We start from the raw sequence: 16,673 nt of genomic DNA on the forward strand, positions 1-16,673 counted from the left end.
GAATTGGAATACAACGTGGTCTATGTTTGGTTGCTCCTTTGCAACAAAGGAGCTGTAACAATGCTGGTAGCAGACACTTCCCTCCACATAGACTGAGAAACAGAGAAAGCCATTTTTCAGGGAAAGAGAAAAGTGAGGCACGTGTGCAGAAAGGGAGAGGCAGGAGAAGTCGGGTGTGCCCCTTTATATTAAGAAAAAAAATTATCTGGTATTTACCTGAAATTCTAATTTAACTGGGAATCCTATATTTTTATCTGGCACCCCTATCCTTAAAGCATCTTGGCCAGCTCCTGAAGCTGAGGTCTCTGCTCTTATAAGGAGGGAGTTCCCAGTGTTCCTTTCACCTTAAGCCAGTCCTCCTTTGTCTTAAGCTGATTCACATGAATTGTTTTTACTTTCAACCAAAGGAGTCCTTATTCATTTTACTGGAGAAACAAGACATTAAACAAGGTAAGTAGATACAATGTATAGTATGTTAGAGTGTGGTAAGTGACAAAGAAAAAAATAAAACAAGAAAGGGAGATATGACATTGGCAAGAGGGGTGTGCAAAATTATGGAGTTGTCAGGAAAGGCTTCCCTGAGAAGTCCTAAAGGAAATGGAACCAGCCATGATGATACAAGAAGGAAGAACATTCTGTTTGGGGGTGAGAGCCGGTGCAAAGGCCCTGAGGCAGAGAGTGCTTGGCATCTTCAAGGAACAGGTGGGACGCCAAGATAGCTGGAGCAGAGAGAGCATGGAAGAAAGAAGTGGAGATGAAGTCCAGATCACCATGGTTCTTACAGCTCAAAGAAGAATCTTGGCTTTTACTCTGAGTGACGTGGGAAATCCTGGAGGACTATGAGCAGATGAGTATGATGCTCTGATTTATGTTTTTAAAAATACCACCCCCACACTGGCTGATGTGCTGAGGATAGACTGTGGCGGGGAGGGGTGGAAAGGCACATGCATGGAGAGCAGTTAGGGGACTATTATAACAATGTGAGGAGAGAGGATGGTGGTTTGAATCAGAGAAGTTATCACTAGTGAGGTCATTTCTGGATACCTTTTGAAGGTGAGCCAAGGTGATTTGATGATGGACCAGATAGGGAGTATAAGAGAGAGGAGGCATAAATAAAATCAAAGTTTTGACTTTTTTTTTTTTTTTTTACAAAAGGGCAAATGGAGTTATCATTAAACAAGATAGAGAAGACTGCAAGAGATACTGGTTTGGGCAGGAGTGTGTGGAATTTCAAGAGTTCAGATTTGGACATTTAGATTTGAGATGATGATTGGAAATCCTAGTGGAGATGACCAGTAGGCAGCTGAATATATGAGTCAGGGGGTTCAGGGAGAGATCTGGACTGGAATGAAAATCTTGGAATTATCAGCCTATAGGTGGGACTGAGATTGACTAAAACCACCAACGGTGTGGGTATAAAGAAAGAAGTCTGATGTAATCCAAGGAATTCTGTCATAAAGAAAAGAGTGAAATGGGCACTTGCTGGAGAGGAAAGTGAGATCAAGAGAGGTTTTATTTATTTATATTTATGGGGCAAACTGCAGCATGTTTGCTGATGGAAATATCTAATGGAGAAGATAAGTTGATGCAGGAGAAAGAAAGGGAAGTTTCCTGGGACAGTGTCTGAACAGGCTAGAGGCGATGCCATCTGGTGCATGTGCAGGACTGGCCGGAGCTGGGAGACAGCCCACATCCCCAGGAGAGGAGGGAAGGCAGCATCAGCGGGCACAGATGCAGGCACACGAGTTGACATGGCAGGAGGAGTCTGCAGAATTTCTCCTTTGATTGCCACAATTTTCTCAGGGGAAATATGAAATGAGGCTGTGAGAGATGGGGGAAGAAGTGCTGGAAGTGTGAGGAGAGGAGAAAGGACAGCACCGTCTTCCATGAGAGTGGCGGCGTTAATGGACTAGAGACATTTGGCCCATTGGCGGTCAAAGGCCACCACTTTAAAGTGTCAGTCAGCCTGGAATGCAGGCACTGAGTAGGTGGAATGTTGATTTAACCAAGGTCGTGGTTTAGCTAGGTGAGGGGAGAAAGGCATTTGAGTATGTGTGCAGGAGAATAATTATAATGATTAGCCATGAAATCAAGGGGATGGAGGGAAAAAGGAGAGGGGGTGAGATCAGTGAGGAGTTTGCAGGATCAATGGATCATAGATTACACGATCAATGAAGGACTGCTGGAGTCAGGAAGCTAGAGGGGGTGAGAGGACAAGTAGGAGATGGTGGATAGAGGAGATGTTTGAAGCTGAAATTGTTCTCTGGGGGTTTAACTTCCTTTTGGAATGATGGACAGTTGTGGTCTGGACAATTCTAGGTCCTCTATCTTAAAAGCAGCAAAATGGGACATGACCCTAATACCAATTTGCCTTCCAAGGCAAAGAAAAACTAAACTATTTTTAGCCTAGCTGTAACATTCAGTATATATATTGTTGTAATGGGGTTTCTGCAAATATGTGCTTTATATGAGGACTTTGAAAGAGGCAAGACTTGGGAGAAGGCAGGACAAAGTAGTCCAGCAGGGAGATACACTGGTGACCGTGAATAAAAACAGTACTTTCTAAAGCCTCATAAAACTGAGGATTTGAAGCAATGTCATCAGGCCTTCCTTCTTCTCTTCCTGTCTTCTTACATTCTCCACACAACAGCCAGAGAGATCATTTTAAACTAATTCACATAACATGATGCTACTGCCTGAAAGCATCCAATGCTCTCCATCACTAGTAGAATGCACGCTACCTCCTTAAAGAGCCAGGCCCCGTGATGTGGTCATTGCCTGCTGCTCCAGCCTCGCTGCATATCTGATACCCCTGCCCACCCCACTTCCCCATGCTGCAACCACACGGATCATCCTGGCTGGTTCCTCTGCAGCACTTATCACAGCAGGAAGTGTCTTACCTTTGATTTATGTGTTTCTCATCCTTTTGTCCCCCAGAGACTCAGTGTGCCAGTTTGAGTGTATTGTGTCCCCCAAATGCCATTATCTTTGTGGTCTTGTGTGGGGCAGATGTTTTGGTGATGGTTGGATTTGCTTGGAGTGTGCCCCACCCAGCTGTGGGTGATGATTCTGATGAGATGTTCCCATGGAGGTGTGGCCCCGCCCATTTGGGGTGGGCCTTGATCAGTGGAACTGTATAAATGAGCTGACTCGGGGGGAGAAAAATGGAGTGCAGCTGGGAGTGATGTTTTGAAGAGGAGCAAGCTTGCTAGAGAGGAACGTCCTGGGAGGAAGCCATTTTGAAACCAGAACTTTGGAGCAGACGCCAGCCACATGCCTTCCCAGCTAACAGAGGTTTTCCGGACGCCATTGGCCATCTTCCAGTGAGGGTACCCGATTGCTGGTGTGTTACCTTGGACGCTTTATGGCCTTAAGACTGTAACTGTGTAGTGAAATAAACCCCCGTTTTATAAAAGCCTATCCATCTCTGGTGTTTTGCATTCTGCAGCATTAGCAAACTAGAACACTCAGGGACATGTGTCTCGTTGGCTGCTGCACCCCCTCTACCTAGATCAATGCCTGCCACATATTAGGTGCTCCATAAATATCTCTTGAATGGATGGAAAAATTCATTCTTGATACAGGAGCTCTGAGGACGAGTATCTATTTTTTTAAATGTTACTCCTCAGCCAGGTATAAGAAGCACATGTCCAGTGTCTGTTTTGATTTGAAACTGAGGCCCAGAATGATTCCCTGACTTGTCCACAATCACACAGAAGAAAGAAGAAAAACAAGAAGGATGTGATCTGCACCCATCATGCCTGCCCCTCCCCAGGTGCCCATCTCAGCTGCCTAAGTCAGCTGGGTCTGCAGGAGGCTTGGGCACTTGGGGCCACTCAGAATTAGCAACCAAGTCCCTGCAGTTCTGTTTCCTAATTCTGGCTCCTCCGAAATGCAGCACCCAGATGTTGGGGTGATGAAAAGGTGAAAGGACCAGAAGTTCACAGGGTAGGTGTCAAAGGGAAAGGTGGTGCAGACACTCGCCTGAGAGCCCCACTGGAGCCATAGTATCTCTCGTGGCTATTGGGAGCACACTTGTGGGCTGGACTGGGCAGATTGCTGCTGCCGCTACACAGAGAGCAGAGACTGGAGCTGACGTCTGACCCAGGGGCACAGCTTTGACTGAAGAATTCATCTGTGCAAAAGGAAACAGGAGGTCAGTTCTTCCTGCCTGTGTTAGCAAGAAAGCCTCAGACTATGTCCCAGAAATTGCCTGAACAATGTAAAGACACATTAGAGTATCTAGTAACATATTATTAAAAACAAGGACCTAATGGAATAAAAAAAGATTCCAGCTGGAGGAAAGTAAAGAGGAATTGGTTGAAGTTGGGTCAAGGGGACCCACAGAAATCTACCCCGTCCTGGCAGTGATGTGGAAGGGCGGACGCAGGTTTTAACCCTGAGAGAGTGGACAAAAAAGGAAGTCTTGGCTGGCTGAACCACTTCCATGTGTTTCCTGACCTCTGCTGCCCTTGCCTTTTCCTTAAGGTTTGCCGTAGTGATTTCAAATTCAGGAAGGGGCCTAGAGATGCGCGGCCGCCCAGTTCTGCTGGGCTGGAGGGCACCGCGATGAGGAAATCAGGCTGCCCTGCCCTCTTGGAACCTGCGTCCAGTGGAGCAACAGTCATGACTCAAATAACCACACCAGGGAATCTGTGTGTCCCTTATTGCTCTGGGGAAATCAAATATGGTTCCACGAGGCTGCAGATAATGGTGACAAGTATAGACTTGGAAGTTGGGGAGAAGCTTCAAGCTGAGAGAAGAATGAGTGGGAATTACCCAAGTGAAAGGCACAGAAAGAAGCACTTTCCAGAAAGGGAAGAGCATCTACAAAGGCCTCGGGAGGGTGGTGGGAGGAGAACATGGCACAGGGAGCTCAAAGGAGGGCATTGGGGCTGGACCACGAGAGCAAGGCAGAGAGTGGAGACGAGGTGCAGTCCAGATCACATGTGATCTTTTACAACACTGTATAGATTTTGTTCCCTATCCTTAGAGAAATGCAGAGCCTTTGACAGGTTTTAGACAATCTTGGGCCATGGGGTAGTGGGCAGGATATAGTCAGACCTGCACTTTGCAAGGACCAGTCTGGCAGTGGGGTGGATAGAATCCAGGGTGGATCTGGGGTCTGGGCAGTGGCTACAGCACTAGTGCAGGGGGGAAGAGGGCAGCTTGAACCCGAGTCGTGCAGAGGGAATGGAGATAAGTGGAAGGAGGTGAAATGGACCTAACTGGTGATGGATGGGTATGTGAAGGATGACAGCTAGGTTTCCAACTGGTGCAACTGCCTGGACTGTGGGGTCCTCCACTAAACTGGACCCAGAACAGGACCTTGCTTGGCAGGGGAGATGAAGTGTTCTCTTTTGCACAGGTTGTGCTTAAGGTGCTTTTAAGATATCAGACTAGATATATTATATAAGCAGTTCAATATGTACATGCCTAGAGGTCAAGGAGAGATCTCTGTTAAGGATAAAAATGTAATAGTTATCAACATCAGATATAAAGTTAATAATGATGGCTGCAAACATTTATCTAGTGTTCACTATGTGCCTCACTTTATATTGTTTAGGTGGTTATTGAGGCTGCAAGGATGGATGAGAGTACTTGGGGATTGAGTTTAGAAAGGCAGAAGGAGTTGTTTTAAGCAACTCAAACATTTATTAACCAGGTTGGGAAAGGGGAACCTTGTAAGGGTAGGAGAAAAACCAAGCTAGTGCATTTTCTCCAAAGCCAAGAGAATAGAGTATTTTAAGGTGATGTGAAGAAAGGCTGCTGAGAGGAAGAGGACTGAAGCATGTCTTTCCAAATGAGAATTCTTCCTGAAGGAGGATGCAGAGATGCCAGATGGTGGGGATTTGAGGAGTGAGTGGGAGGGGAGTGCTTCGGACAACTTCTAGGAAATTTGCCAGGGAAAAGGAGGAGAAAGGGAAGGTAAGTGTTGGAGGAGAAGGTTGGGTGAGGGGGGATTTTAAAATATGGAAGAGATCTGGTGTGCTTACACATTGAAATAAATTGTTGCATATACCAGAGGTAGAAGTAGTAACCAGAGCTCTGGGGAGGGAGTAAGGGAGAGGAGTTGAGAGTGGGCAATGGGGTTCCTGCAGCTGGATGGATCAGCTGGCGGGTCAAAGCAGAGGGACAGGGACGTTTCAGGTATTAGTAACAATGAGGAAATGTCTAATCTGGGAAGGTAGGAGAGATGAAGATGAAAGTGAAAGCTAAAGCACTTAAGAGCTTACAGGTATAAGGTTTCCAATTAAGAAAGCAGCCAATTCGTTTTATATGTGAAAACAACACATACTCCACTATTGCTTTGCAACCCCAAGCTTGTTCCCTGATCCAGTTGTAAGATATAAGGATGAGATTAATTCCCTGAGATCTGCCCTTTGGGCCAAACCACTCCCCTCAGAAGCCAGGGGGTGGGAGAGAGGGGTGGAGCTGCTGAAGCTCAAGGAGGTACCAAGCTCACCGACAAAGTCTGTCAAGCCCTCCCTCCCCCACCGATTTATGGTATTCCCTGCTATTCACTGAACTGAAGTTCTCCCCTGACACCAAGTACAAGCCAACCTTCCCAGAACGCACTTACCAAATTTGCAGGACCTCGTCTGGTTGTATATTAAACTCATGGGAATGTTCCAGCCTGCGGAAGTGCCGACTGCAGTGTGGCAGGACTTCTTGCTTTGCAGAGAGTGCCAGGTGAGGTCGGCCTGTGACTTCTTAACCACTGCCACAACGTAATAACCTGGCAACAGAGACACCAAGAAAATGAAGACAATTTTCAATACCTTCACGGTTCTCCGAAAATTGATTCTAGAACTGCAGCATCTAGCCCCTGCCTATCACTTTCCCTGTGGAGGGGAATGTCTTGAACCCCTACCTTGCTGTAGCAGGGAACTCTCCCGTGAGCTTCCATTATTAGGTACTAGGCCAAACAGGCTTACGCTATGGCTCTCCATATATGTCTATACACGTACACACGCATACATACGTCATACTTCATACGTTGTCCACAGAATCCTGCTACACATTATACAATATAGTGGATGACTTTCTAAGTCAGTAGAAATAGATATAGCTATGTTCATTCTGTTTATTGGTTGAATCTAGGTTCTATTATGCTGTATGGGTGTACCATATTTTATTCTATAATTCCCATTGTTGGGCAATTGCATTGTGATCCATTTTTTTCCGTATTATAAACCATTTATCTCTATAAATCCTTATACATGTAAGTGTGGACTTGTTTAAATATTTCTGTTGGAGAAATGTTCTTAACAATGGACTTTAACAACTTCCACTGCATTCACTTCCAAAATAATGCCAGTTATCTTTGGTGGGGTTGGGTATTCTTGACTTTTTCCTGTTTATAATGGGAACTCTGTTATTACTTCATGTATTTCTAACCCAATAGTCAGTAACCAAAATGTGCTGGTTGAGTAAGGTCTGAACTGCAAAGCTGAATTTATCATGAGATTAGAATCATCAACCTTTAGAATTAGAAGATAATGTGGTTTACCCACCCCATGCCCCTTTATTGTTAGATCGTCCCTGCATATTCAAACCTGCATAAATTGCAAGTCAATCTGGCAGGTGGACGACCTGTCTTACCAGTTATTTCTAGGAGCTTAACTTTCTTCTCAGTGAAATGAGGACAGTGACACGCATCCCTGTGAGTTTTGGGGGGATCAGATGTGCTAAGGGCTGAGAACAGACTGTACATTAGGAATGGGAAAGGACATTTGCATGTATGGGTTTCCAGCAGTGCTGTAAATGGTGGAAGCAGTGCCAGACCCCTTGCTCAGCAGGCAGGTTCTCCCGAGGCCACAGCAAGGTCTTCCCTATGGGGTTGTGCTCCGTTACATCATTCCAGTGACCAAAAACGATTGCAGTGCCATTCTTAAGGGGTAACTGTTTCTGCACATATGCATTTAATGATTGTCGTCCACCTTTGGTGTGTGCGTATCTGTGTGGTTAACCACTCTCCATCTCTACTCAGATCTAACCTTCCCCATCACAATAAGCCATCCTGTCAGGGTCCAGCTTGCCTTGTAAGCATCCTTGTTGACCTACATTTGCATATCACTGCACTCCTGGAAATCTGAACCACTCTTGAAGTGGGTAAATTTGTTGCTGACAACAAATTATCAGAACAGAATACATGGCTGATGAAATGCTGGCTCCTGGGGTTGGGGATGAAGGAACAGTTCAGAGAAGCCTGATGAGCCATGAAAGCAGAGGCACGAAGGCAGCATATGCCAGGACTCGGGTCCCGTCTGCAGATGCAGGGGAGCTGTGGCAGGGGGAGCAGGGGAGTGATGGGACTTGTGGAGGGTGGGCACCGTGCAGGGCCTCTTTTGCTCATGGCTGCTTCAGGAATGGGGACCACACAATGCTGCTTGCCCTGCGGGGCTCCAAACCCGGACCAGTTCTATCCTGCCTCACCAAGAAACTGCAACCTCAAGCGAGTGCCTATTTTCCATTTCAGGAACCTCTATCGCAGTGGCTTTCAAACCTTAATGTGCATCAGAATCACCTGGAGGTCTTGTTAAAACACAGATCATTGGCCCTCCCTGAAGTTTCTGACTTAGTCAGTCCAGGATGGGGCCCAAGAATTTTTGTTTCCAACAAGTTCCCAGTGACGCTGTTGTGGGTGATCCCAAGACTACCCTTAGAGAACCACTGCTCTATCTAATGCTCAAGATCAGGAACTTCAGGGGCAGATACAGACCCTCTGCCTACCAGGAAACACAAGCATAAGCAAGTGCCTGCATCTCACTTGCTTATTCTTGTCCTATCCACTGGTGCACATGCTCCTTAAAAGTAGTTGTCAAATCACACCTTTGAAGGGAGGGAACAAGAGAGGGGACAAAGCAGGACTTGTCACCAGGTGGTGGTCTCCTAGTCTAAAGATGAGGTTGACGCCCCTGCTGTTGAATTCCAGCTGGCTAAAAGCTGAAGGGTTGATTTTATTTTCCTGCTCATCTTCATTAGCAGCATCTAGGAATCTCCTCCTTCAGTGAGGCTTCCAATTAGTCCCATAAATACCAGGAATGGGCTTCTACTCCTGTGCTGACCTTCGTGCTGAGAAGGGCAGGCAGCATGGCATGAGGAGCAGTGTGTGTGTCAGAAGGGCACAGGGTTTCCAGCCACTCTATCTGTTCTCAGGCCCAGGTGCTGCCACTTCCTGTCTGTGTGGCCCTGGGCAAGTCACACAGTCTGAGCCTCGGTTTCCCCATCTACCTAACGTGGGATAATAATACCCACATACTGTAGGATTGCTGAGAAGAGCAAATGGGAATAGTGCAAACAGGAGACCTTTGTCATCTGTAAAGTACCCTACAAATATTATTATTATAGCTACATGGCAGATGTGCACCTTAACAAGTAACGGTGGCTTCTCCCCACCCCCACCCCACACCAGCTTTAGTAATTTTTGTTTGTTTTTAGGGCTTTCCTCACCCTCTCCCCAACAGTGGACCATTACCTTTGAGCCCCATGTTACTAATTCTGACTCACCTTCTATGGGCGTATTCATACACTTAGACCCAAGCTCCTCGTTGCCATCTTTAAGGAATAAAAAGAAAAAGATAATCAAGGTACATGGCACTAAACTCTCACATTATTAGATCCAAGGTCATAATCTTCTCAATCTTAATCATCAAGAAGGAGAAGCAGCACTAAGCAGTTTATCATTGGTTATCAACAGGCGGAGCTTCCGTAGGTCCATTTTACCTCCTCTTCCCTGTTCTTTGCCATTTGAGTATTAGGTTCCATCCCAGAATCTCCCCAACACTCAGGCAGAGAAAGAAAGTGAGATGCACTTTGAGGGGAGCCAGAAACCACTGAAGTTCTTCACAAAGATCCCTTTGCATTAGCTGTTTATTCCAAATTATACTGCCATCTTCCTTCCCCTCAGAGCCCTGGACTGTGGTAGGAAGTGATTCTATTCCTGCTACGTTGGGAGAGGAAGAGCCCATCAGAGAGACCTTCATTCTGTCTTTATCCTACCACTTTATTTTACCAGAGATACAACCATTTACCTCACAGAGTTGTTTTGAATGCTAAGTGTGTGGTTTCCCGTGCACTGCCTGGCATATGAAGTGTTTAATAAGTGGTATTTATTGGGGAAATCATCTTTTCCCCTGGCTTTATTTTTCCATGTGGATGGCCCTCCACCAGAGAACATTCCTGACCTGGTAGCTGCACTCCCTCCATTTCCCAGTGAAAGAGGAGAGTGAGTTAAATGACTAGAAAATTTGGAAGAGGATCTGGGCACCCAGGGCTGAGTCCCTTCTTTTTTCAAAGGGAGTGGGAGGGGGAGTTTAGATCTCACCTTTGAGATGTTTTTCTCTGCCATCAACCATGGTGAGCCTCAGCCACGGTGAGCAACTTATTTAAGAGCAATTTGGCAAGCCCTGTGGCCATGCTTACACAATGCCCTCCTCCTCATCGTATAGTTAGAAAGATGTTATTTTTATCTTTCTGCCTAATTCCTGCATCTTTATCTTTTTTTAAATTCAGTTTTATTGAGATATATTCACATACCCTACAATCATCCATGGTGTACAATCAGCTGTTCACAGTACCATCATATAGTTGTGCATTCATCACTCCAATCTATTTTTGAGCATTTTCCTTACACCAGAAAGAATAATAATAATAATAAAAAGAAAAAAGAGAGGAGGAACCTAAGATGGTGACTAGGTGAGACAGAGAAAAAAACACCTCCGTGGAAAACACTAGATAAAAAACCAGAAAGGACCCAGAACACCACTTCCAAAGTAGCACCAGCTGGACAAGTTCTGCTAAAGCCACAGGGAACGTGCATTTGGTGAAACCAGGAGTCTGCATTCTGAAACGAGTGAGTGAGTAGCCTGAATCCCTGGGCCACGCTGCGTTGGGGGGAAACGGTGGGTTGGAGTTTTTAAAAAATAAAAGAAGCCCAGGAACAGCTGCAGATAAGACAGGAGCGGTCTGGACTAACGCCTCGGTGTCTGGGGTGGAGGATACCCCTTTCCCCACCCACTGCTGATTGTGTCGGGTCCAGGGAAACAAAGGGGAGACGCACAACTTGCAGCCGTCTCCCCAGCGGGTGGGGCTGCTCCTGCCCAGGACCGAACGCACAGCACAGAGCTGAGCCAAGAAACCCAGCCTGATGGGGAGTCTTTCCCGCAGCACCGCTCACACGACACAATATCCGCCGTGGACAGTGGCCTTGAATACACCCACGGCTGATTGTCCTGGAGCTGGGAGAGCGGAGCTGGGCGGAAAGGGGGAAGTTAACGCGTCCCATTCAACCATCTTTGAAGCGGGCTGGGAATGCCCCTACACAGCCCGGTGGCCCAGGGGTTCCCTGGAGGCTGGCGCTCACTTGTAACGTGGCACGGCCCTCCCCCCCTCAGCAGAGGTCCTGGAAAAGCACAGCAGGGAGGGGGGAACCACTCGGAAATCCCAGGGAACCTACGCCAATACCAAGGACTTTTGTGTCAGCTGCAGAGAACAGCCTTAAATCTCTGGGAACACCTGGGAGGTTTGATTGTTAAACCTGCCCTTCCTCCTTAACCACTCAGGCACACGCCCTCATTGAGGGCAGACAGCACAGACAACACACCCAAATTAAGTGCACCAATTGGACCCCAAAAGAATCAGGTCCCCACATACCACAAAGTTGGGGAGAACTGACTTGAGGGGAATAAGTGACTCATGGATGCCATCTGCTGGTTAGTTAGAGAAAGTGTATGTCACCAAGCTGCAATTCTAACAAATTAAAGATCAAGTAAAGCAAATGCCAAGAGGCCAAAAACAACAGAAAATCTTAAAGCATATGATAAAACCAGACAACATGGAGAACCTGAACCCAAACACTCAAATCAAAAGATCAGAAGACACAAAGTTCTTGGCAGAATTAATCAAAGAACTACAGACAGGCAAAGAGAGCATGGCACAGGATATAAAAGACTTGAAGAAGAGCACGGCACAGAATATAAAAGACATAAAAAAGACCCTAGAAGAGCATAAAGAAGATTTCGCAAGAGTAAATTTAAAAATAGAAGATCTTATGGAAATAAAAGAAACTTGACCAAATTAAAAAGATTCTGGATACTCACAGTACAAGACTGGAGGATGCTGAAAAACAAATTAGCGACCTCGGGGTCCACAGAATGGAAAATGGAAGAACAAAAGAAAGAATGGGGAAAAAAGTCGAAAAAATTGAAATGGATCTCAGGGATATGACAGATAAAATAAAACGTCCAAATTTAAGACTCATTGGTGTCCCAGAAGGGGAAGAGAAGGGTAAAGGTCTAGAAAGAGTATTCAAAGAAATTGTTGGGGAAAACTTCCCAAACCTTATACACAATGTAAATACACAAAGCATAAATGCCCAGCGAACTCCAAATAGAATAAATCCAAATAAACCCACTCTGAGACATATTCTTGTCAGACTCTCAAATACTGAAGAGAAGGAGCAAGTTCTGAAAGCAGCAAGAGAAAAGCAATTCACCACATACAAAGGAAACAACATTAAGACTAAGTAATGACTACTCAGCGGCCACCATGGAGGCAAGAAGGCAGTGGCATGACATATTTAAAATTCTGAGAGAGGAAAATTTCCAACCAAGAATACTTTATCCAGCAAAACTCTCCTTCAAATTTGAGGGAGAGCTTAAATTTTTCACAGACAAACAAATGCTGAGAGAGTTTGCTAATAAAAGACCCGCACTACTTCAGATACTAAAGTGAGCCCTACTGACAGAGAAACAAAGAAATGAAAGAGAGATATAGAGACTTTTAACAGACATATATAGAATATTACATCCCAGGTCACTGGGACACACGTTCTTCACTAGTGATCACGGATCTTTCTCCAGAATGGACTGTATGCAGGGACATAAAAACAAGCCTCAATAAAATAAAAAATAAAAAAATGAATTTGTTCAAAGCACATTCTCTGACCACAGTGGAATACAAATAGAAGTCAATAACTATCAGAGACTTGGAGAATTCACAAACACCTGAAAGATAAAAATGAGGGGGAGATGAAAACATTCCCGGATAATCAAAAGCTGAGGGACTTCATCACCAGTAGATCAGTCCTAAGTAGGCTGAAAGGAAGGGACACTAAACAATTGACTGAAACCACATGAAGAAATAAAGATTTCCAGTAAAGATCACATGGTAAATATAAAGACCATTACTACTGTATTGTTGATTTATAACTCCACTATTTACTTCCTACAGGATCTAAAATACATAAACTGTAATGATAAATCAGTGGTTTTGGACTCAATGTAAAATATGTAATTCTTGGCAAGAACTACATAAAGGTGGGGGAATGGAGGAGTAAGGAACACAGTTTACGTGTCCTATTGAAGTTAAGTTGGTTTCAAAGAAAAACAAGATTGTTGTAGGTTTAAGAGGTTAATTTTAAGCCCCATGGTAAACACAAAGAAAATATAAAAGAATATGACCAAAGAGATGAAAAGTAGAGTAGGGGTTCCAAGAAGTGGGGGAAGGGGCAATGGGGAGTTAAGAAATGAGAGTAGGGGCTTTGGTTTGGGGTGAAGGGAAACTTCTAGAAATGGATGGTCGGAAGGTGATAGCATTGCAACATTCTAAATGTAATTAATCCCACTAAGGGAATGCTAGGGAGGGGTGGAATAGGAAGATTTAGGCTATATATATATCTTTCCACAATTGAAAAAAAAATAAGACAGTCTAAATAGATGAAAATTAAATGCCAAGGATGATCCTGGAAGGGATCTGAGGTCGGAGGAGAGGTGGCTCAAAGGGACACAGATGGGACACAAGAAAAAAAAAAAAAAGGAAATACAGAATGTAAGCTTTGTATCAATGCTGAATTTCTTGAACTTCTTAGCTGCATTTAATGAGATTGCATAGAAGAATGTTCTTGTCCATGGGAAAGGTATATGTGAATTATATTGTTTGTTCAAAGATATGTGCAGCTTGCTCTCATACGTTCAGAAGACAAAGCAATAGATGATGGGTGTTAGGGAGGGAGGGAAGGAGGGAGAGAGGGAGGGAAAGAAAGAGACAGTGGTGTGACAGGATCTTAAAGGTGATGGATCAGGTATCGGGGGAGGGGGTTGGGGTATGATGGAATTCTATGTAGGGGTTTGTACTGTTTTTACAACTGTTCCTGTAAGATTGAACTTATTTCAAAATAAAATTTATTATTAATTAAAAAAAAAAAAGAAAAAAGAACACCCAAACCATCCCCCCCATCCCACCCTATTTTTCATTTAGTTTTTGTCCCTATTTACCTACTCATCCATCCATACACTGGATAAAGGGAGTGCAATCCACAAGGTTTTCACAATCACACTGTCACCCCTCGTAATCTACATTGTTATACAATCATCTTCAAGAGTCAAGGCTACTGGGTTGGAGTTTGGTAGTTTCAGGTATTTACTTCTAGCTATTTCAATACATTAAAACCTAAAAAGTGTTATCTATATAGTGCATAAGAATGTCCACCAGAGTGACCTCTCGACTCCATTTGAAATCTCTCAGCCACCAAAGCTTTATTTTGTCTCATTTTGCATCCCCCTTTTGGTCAAGATGATGTTCTCAATCCCATGATGCCAGGTCCAGATTCACCCCAGGGAGTCATATCCAGCATTGCCAGGGAGATTTATACCCCTGGGAGTCAGGTCCCATGTAGGGGGGAGGGCAGGGAGGTCACCTGCCAAGTTGGCTTAGTTAGAGAGAGAGGGCCACATCTGAGCAACAAAGAGACACTCAGGGGGAGACTTGTAGGCACAATTATAAGCAGATTTAGCCTCTCCTTGTGCATCTGTATCTTAATTGGTTCTGACCTCTAGGGGAATGGGATGTTATTTACTAATTCCCTCCCCAACAACAATGGCAAGTCAACACTGAACTAAATTATTTCCTTATCTTTTTATGTCATAAAACGCAGAGAGTTACTCCCTCTACTTACTGTAGTTCTCGGCCAGGACGGGCACCAGACCACACCTGCCCGCTGTGTAGACGAATCCTCCGTCCAAGCTCATGGCATCAGCCTCTCCTTTCTGAAGTTAAGAAATAAATCACTAGCACAAAGTGAGGCCATTTTCTCTCCCACCAACCCTCAGAGGTTTCCATCCCATCGGCTTCCTATCACATGTCCTCAAGATTTACCAAATCGTGGATCGCCCAAAATTTCTGCTACATGAACATGGGATCTAGGAAACTTAACATGCCTTTGGCCTTGTTGCTCAAGAGCAAGCATGCCAGGCGTATGCTCCCTGGACGTCTGCATGTCCTTCCACGAGACCCATGCTGGGCCCTGAACATGCCATTGCCCCACCTTTGCGTGATCACTGTCACTCACTCAGTGATCCACATGGCCAGAGTTGGGGAATGTATTTAATCTGTTTCTGTGGAACACATTTTCTTCTGTTTAATGACGTTCATATCTGTTCCCATAACCTCACTGCACTATACTCACAGCCCTAGCATTAACACTTTCAATAAATACTGAATTTCTCTAATTAAATAAATCATTAACAATTAACTTGTTATTTAAATCAATTAATTTCCCTATCAACAGAGCAAAAAAAAAAATACACTTGATTATAGATAAGGTCCTGTAGGCGTCTGGGCAGGGGTGTGTCTGGGTGCCGAGCCTACCCTGGAGGCGGGGCCCCCCTACCACGATGGCCGCGATGCAGTCCTCAGTGGTCTCCTCCATGGTGCACTCTAAGGCGCCACCACTCACGGCACTCTAGTTGTCACACTTGTCTCTCTCATGGTTGCCCACTGCACACCACTGCACCCTCTTGGAGTCAACCACACCTAGGACAGAGAAGAGCCAGGGATCCAGAGTAAGCCCCAAGATGGGGCGGGGGACTGGATGTCACTGACTACTGCCATGGGCCCTTGCTGACAGTAGCAGGGTTGGCATGTCCTGTTCCCACGATACTTCTCGTTCCTGCCCATCACCCTGCAGGAAAAACAGATAACTTGGTTCTCAGACAGAGCAGTGAAGACAGAGCTCTTCCCCTCCCTCCTGATCTCACCTCCTCAGGCTCAGGACCTCCTCAGGTTTGTCCTGCAGGGCTGGATTCTCTGCCCCCCCTCCAGGGAGTGTACCCCAGTTTGCAGTCAAGTGTTCTGTTCTTGGTGGGCCTGCCTGCTTGCCCCCTTACCCCATGTCTTTGCTCACCACTGTATGCCCACATCGAACACAGTCACTGACCCTTTGTAGACACTCAGTAAATACTGGTTGACTAAATGGGGGGGGGGGAGTAGAAAAGGAAGGAAGGAAGGAAGGAAGGGAAGGAAGCCTAGGGATCCAGTGGAAGGCAAGAACTGGACTAAAAACCTCTAAAATTATAATTCTGCTCCTGATGGTGACAAGGGCAATGTTCCCACTTCAGATTTGGCTGAGCTGTTTCACTATCTCCACACAAGTGAGAGAGACCTGCTGCTGCAGGAGCAACCCCGGTTACTACAAAGAGGCCAGCACCATCATCACTTCAAGTTATCTGTAATTCGAAGGTCTTCAAAATTCTTTGGTGCTCTCATAATTCAGACCTTTCTCCCAACTCCGTAAAAAACCCCCACATTCACCCAGTGCTGTTGGGAGTTCCCTTGGGCTCCGCAGGGAGATGAAGGTTGGGTGAGGTGTGGAGGTGCCTCGGGAGCCTCCA

General features: G+C 45.4%; 1 protein-coding gene across 1 annotated transcript in view; it reads right to left on the bottom strand.

Annotated features, from left to right (window-relative positions):
• LOC119540620 (inhibitor of carbonic anhydrase-like) overlaps positions 1 to 16,673 on the bottom strand; it is a 47,497-nt gene that overhangs the window by 8,400 nt on the left and 22,424 nt on the right. The window contains 5 exon segments of the mRNA XM_037844659.1: positions 3,985 to 4,135; positions 6,584 to 6,739; positions 9,514 to 9,561; positions 14,960 to 15,050; positions 15,674 to 15,799. Of these exon segments, the coding sequence (XP_037700587.1) occupies positions 3,985 to 4,135; positions 6,584 to 6,739; positions 9,514 to 9,561; positions 14,960 to 15,050; positions 15,674 to 15,799 (572 nt within the window).

This window comes from Choloepus didactylus, chromosome 1, assembly GCF_015220235.1.
Source record: "Choloepus didactylus isolate mChoDid1 chromosome 1, mChoDid1.pri, whole genome shotgun sequence".
Classification (NCBI taxonomy): domain Eukaryota; kingdom Metazoa; phylum Chordata; class Mammalia; order Pilosa; family Megalonychidae; genus Choloepus; species Choloepus didactylus.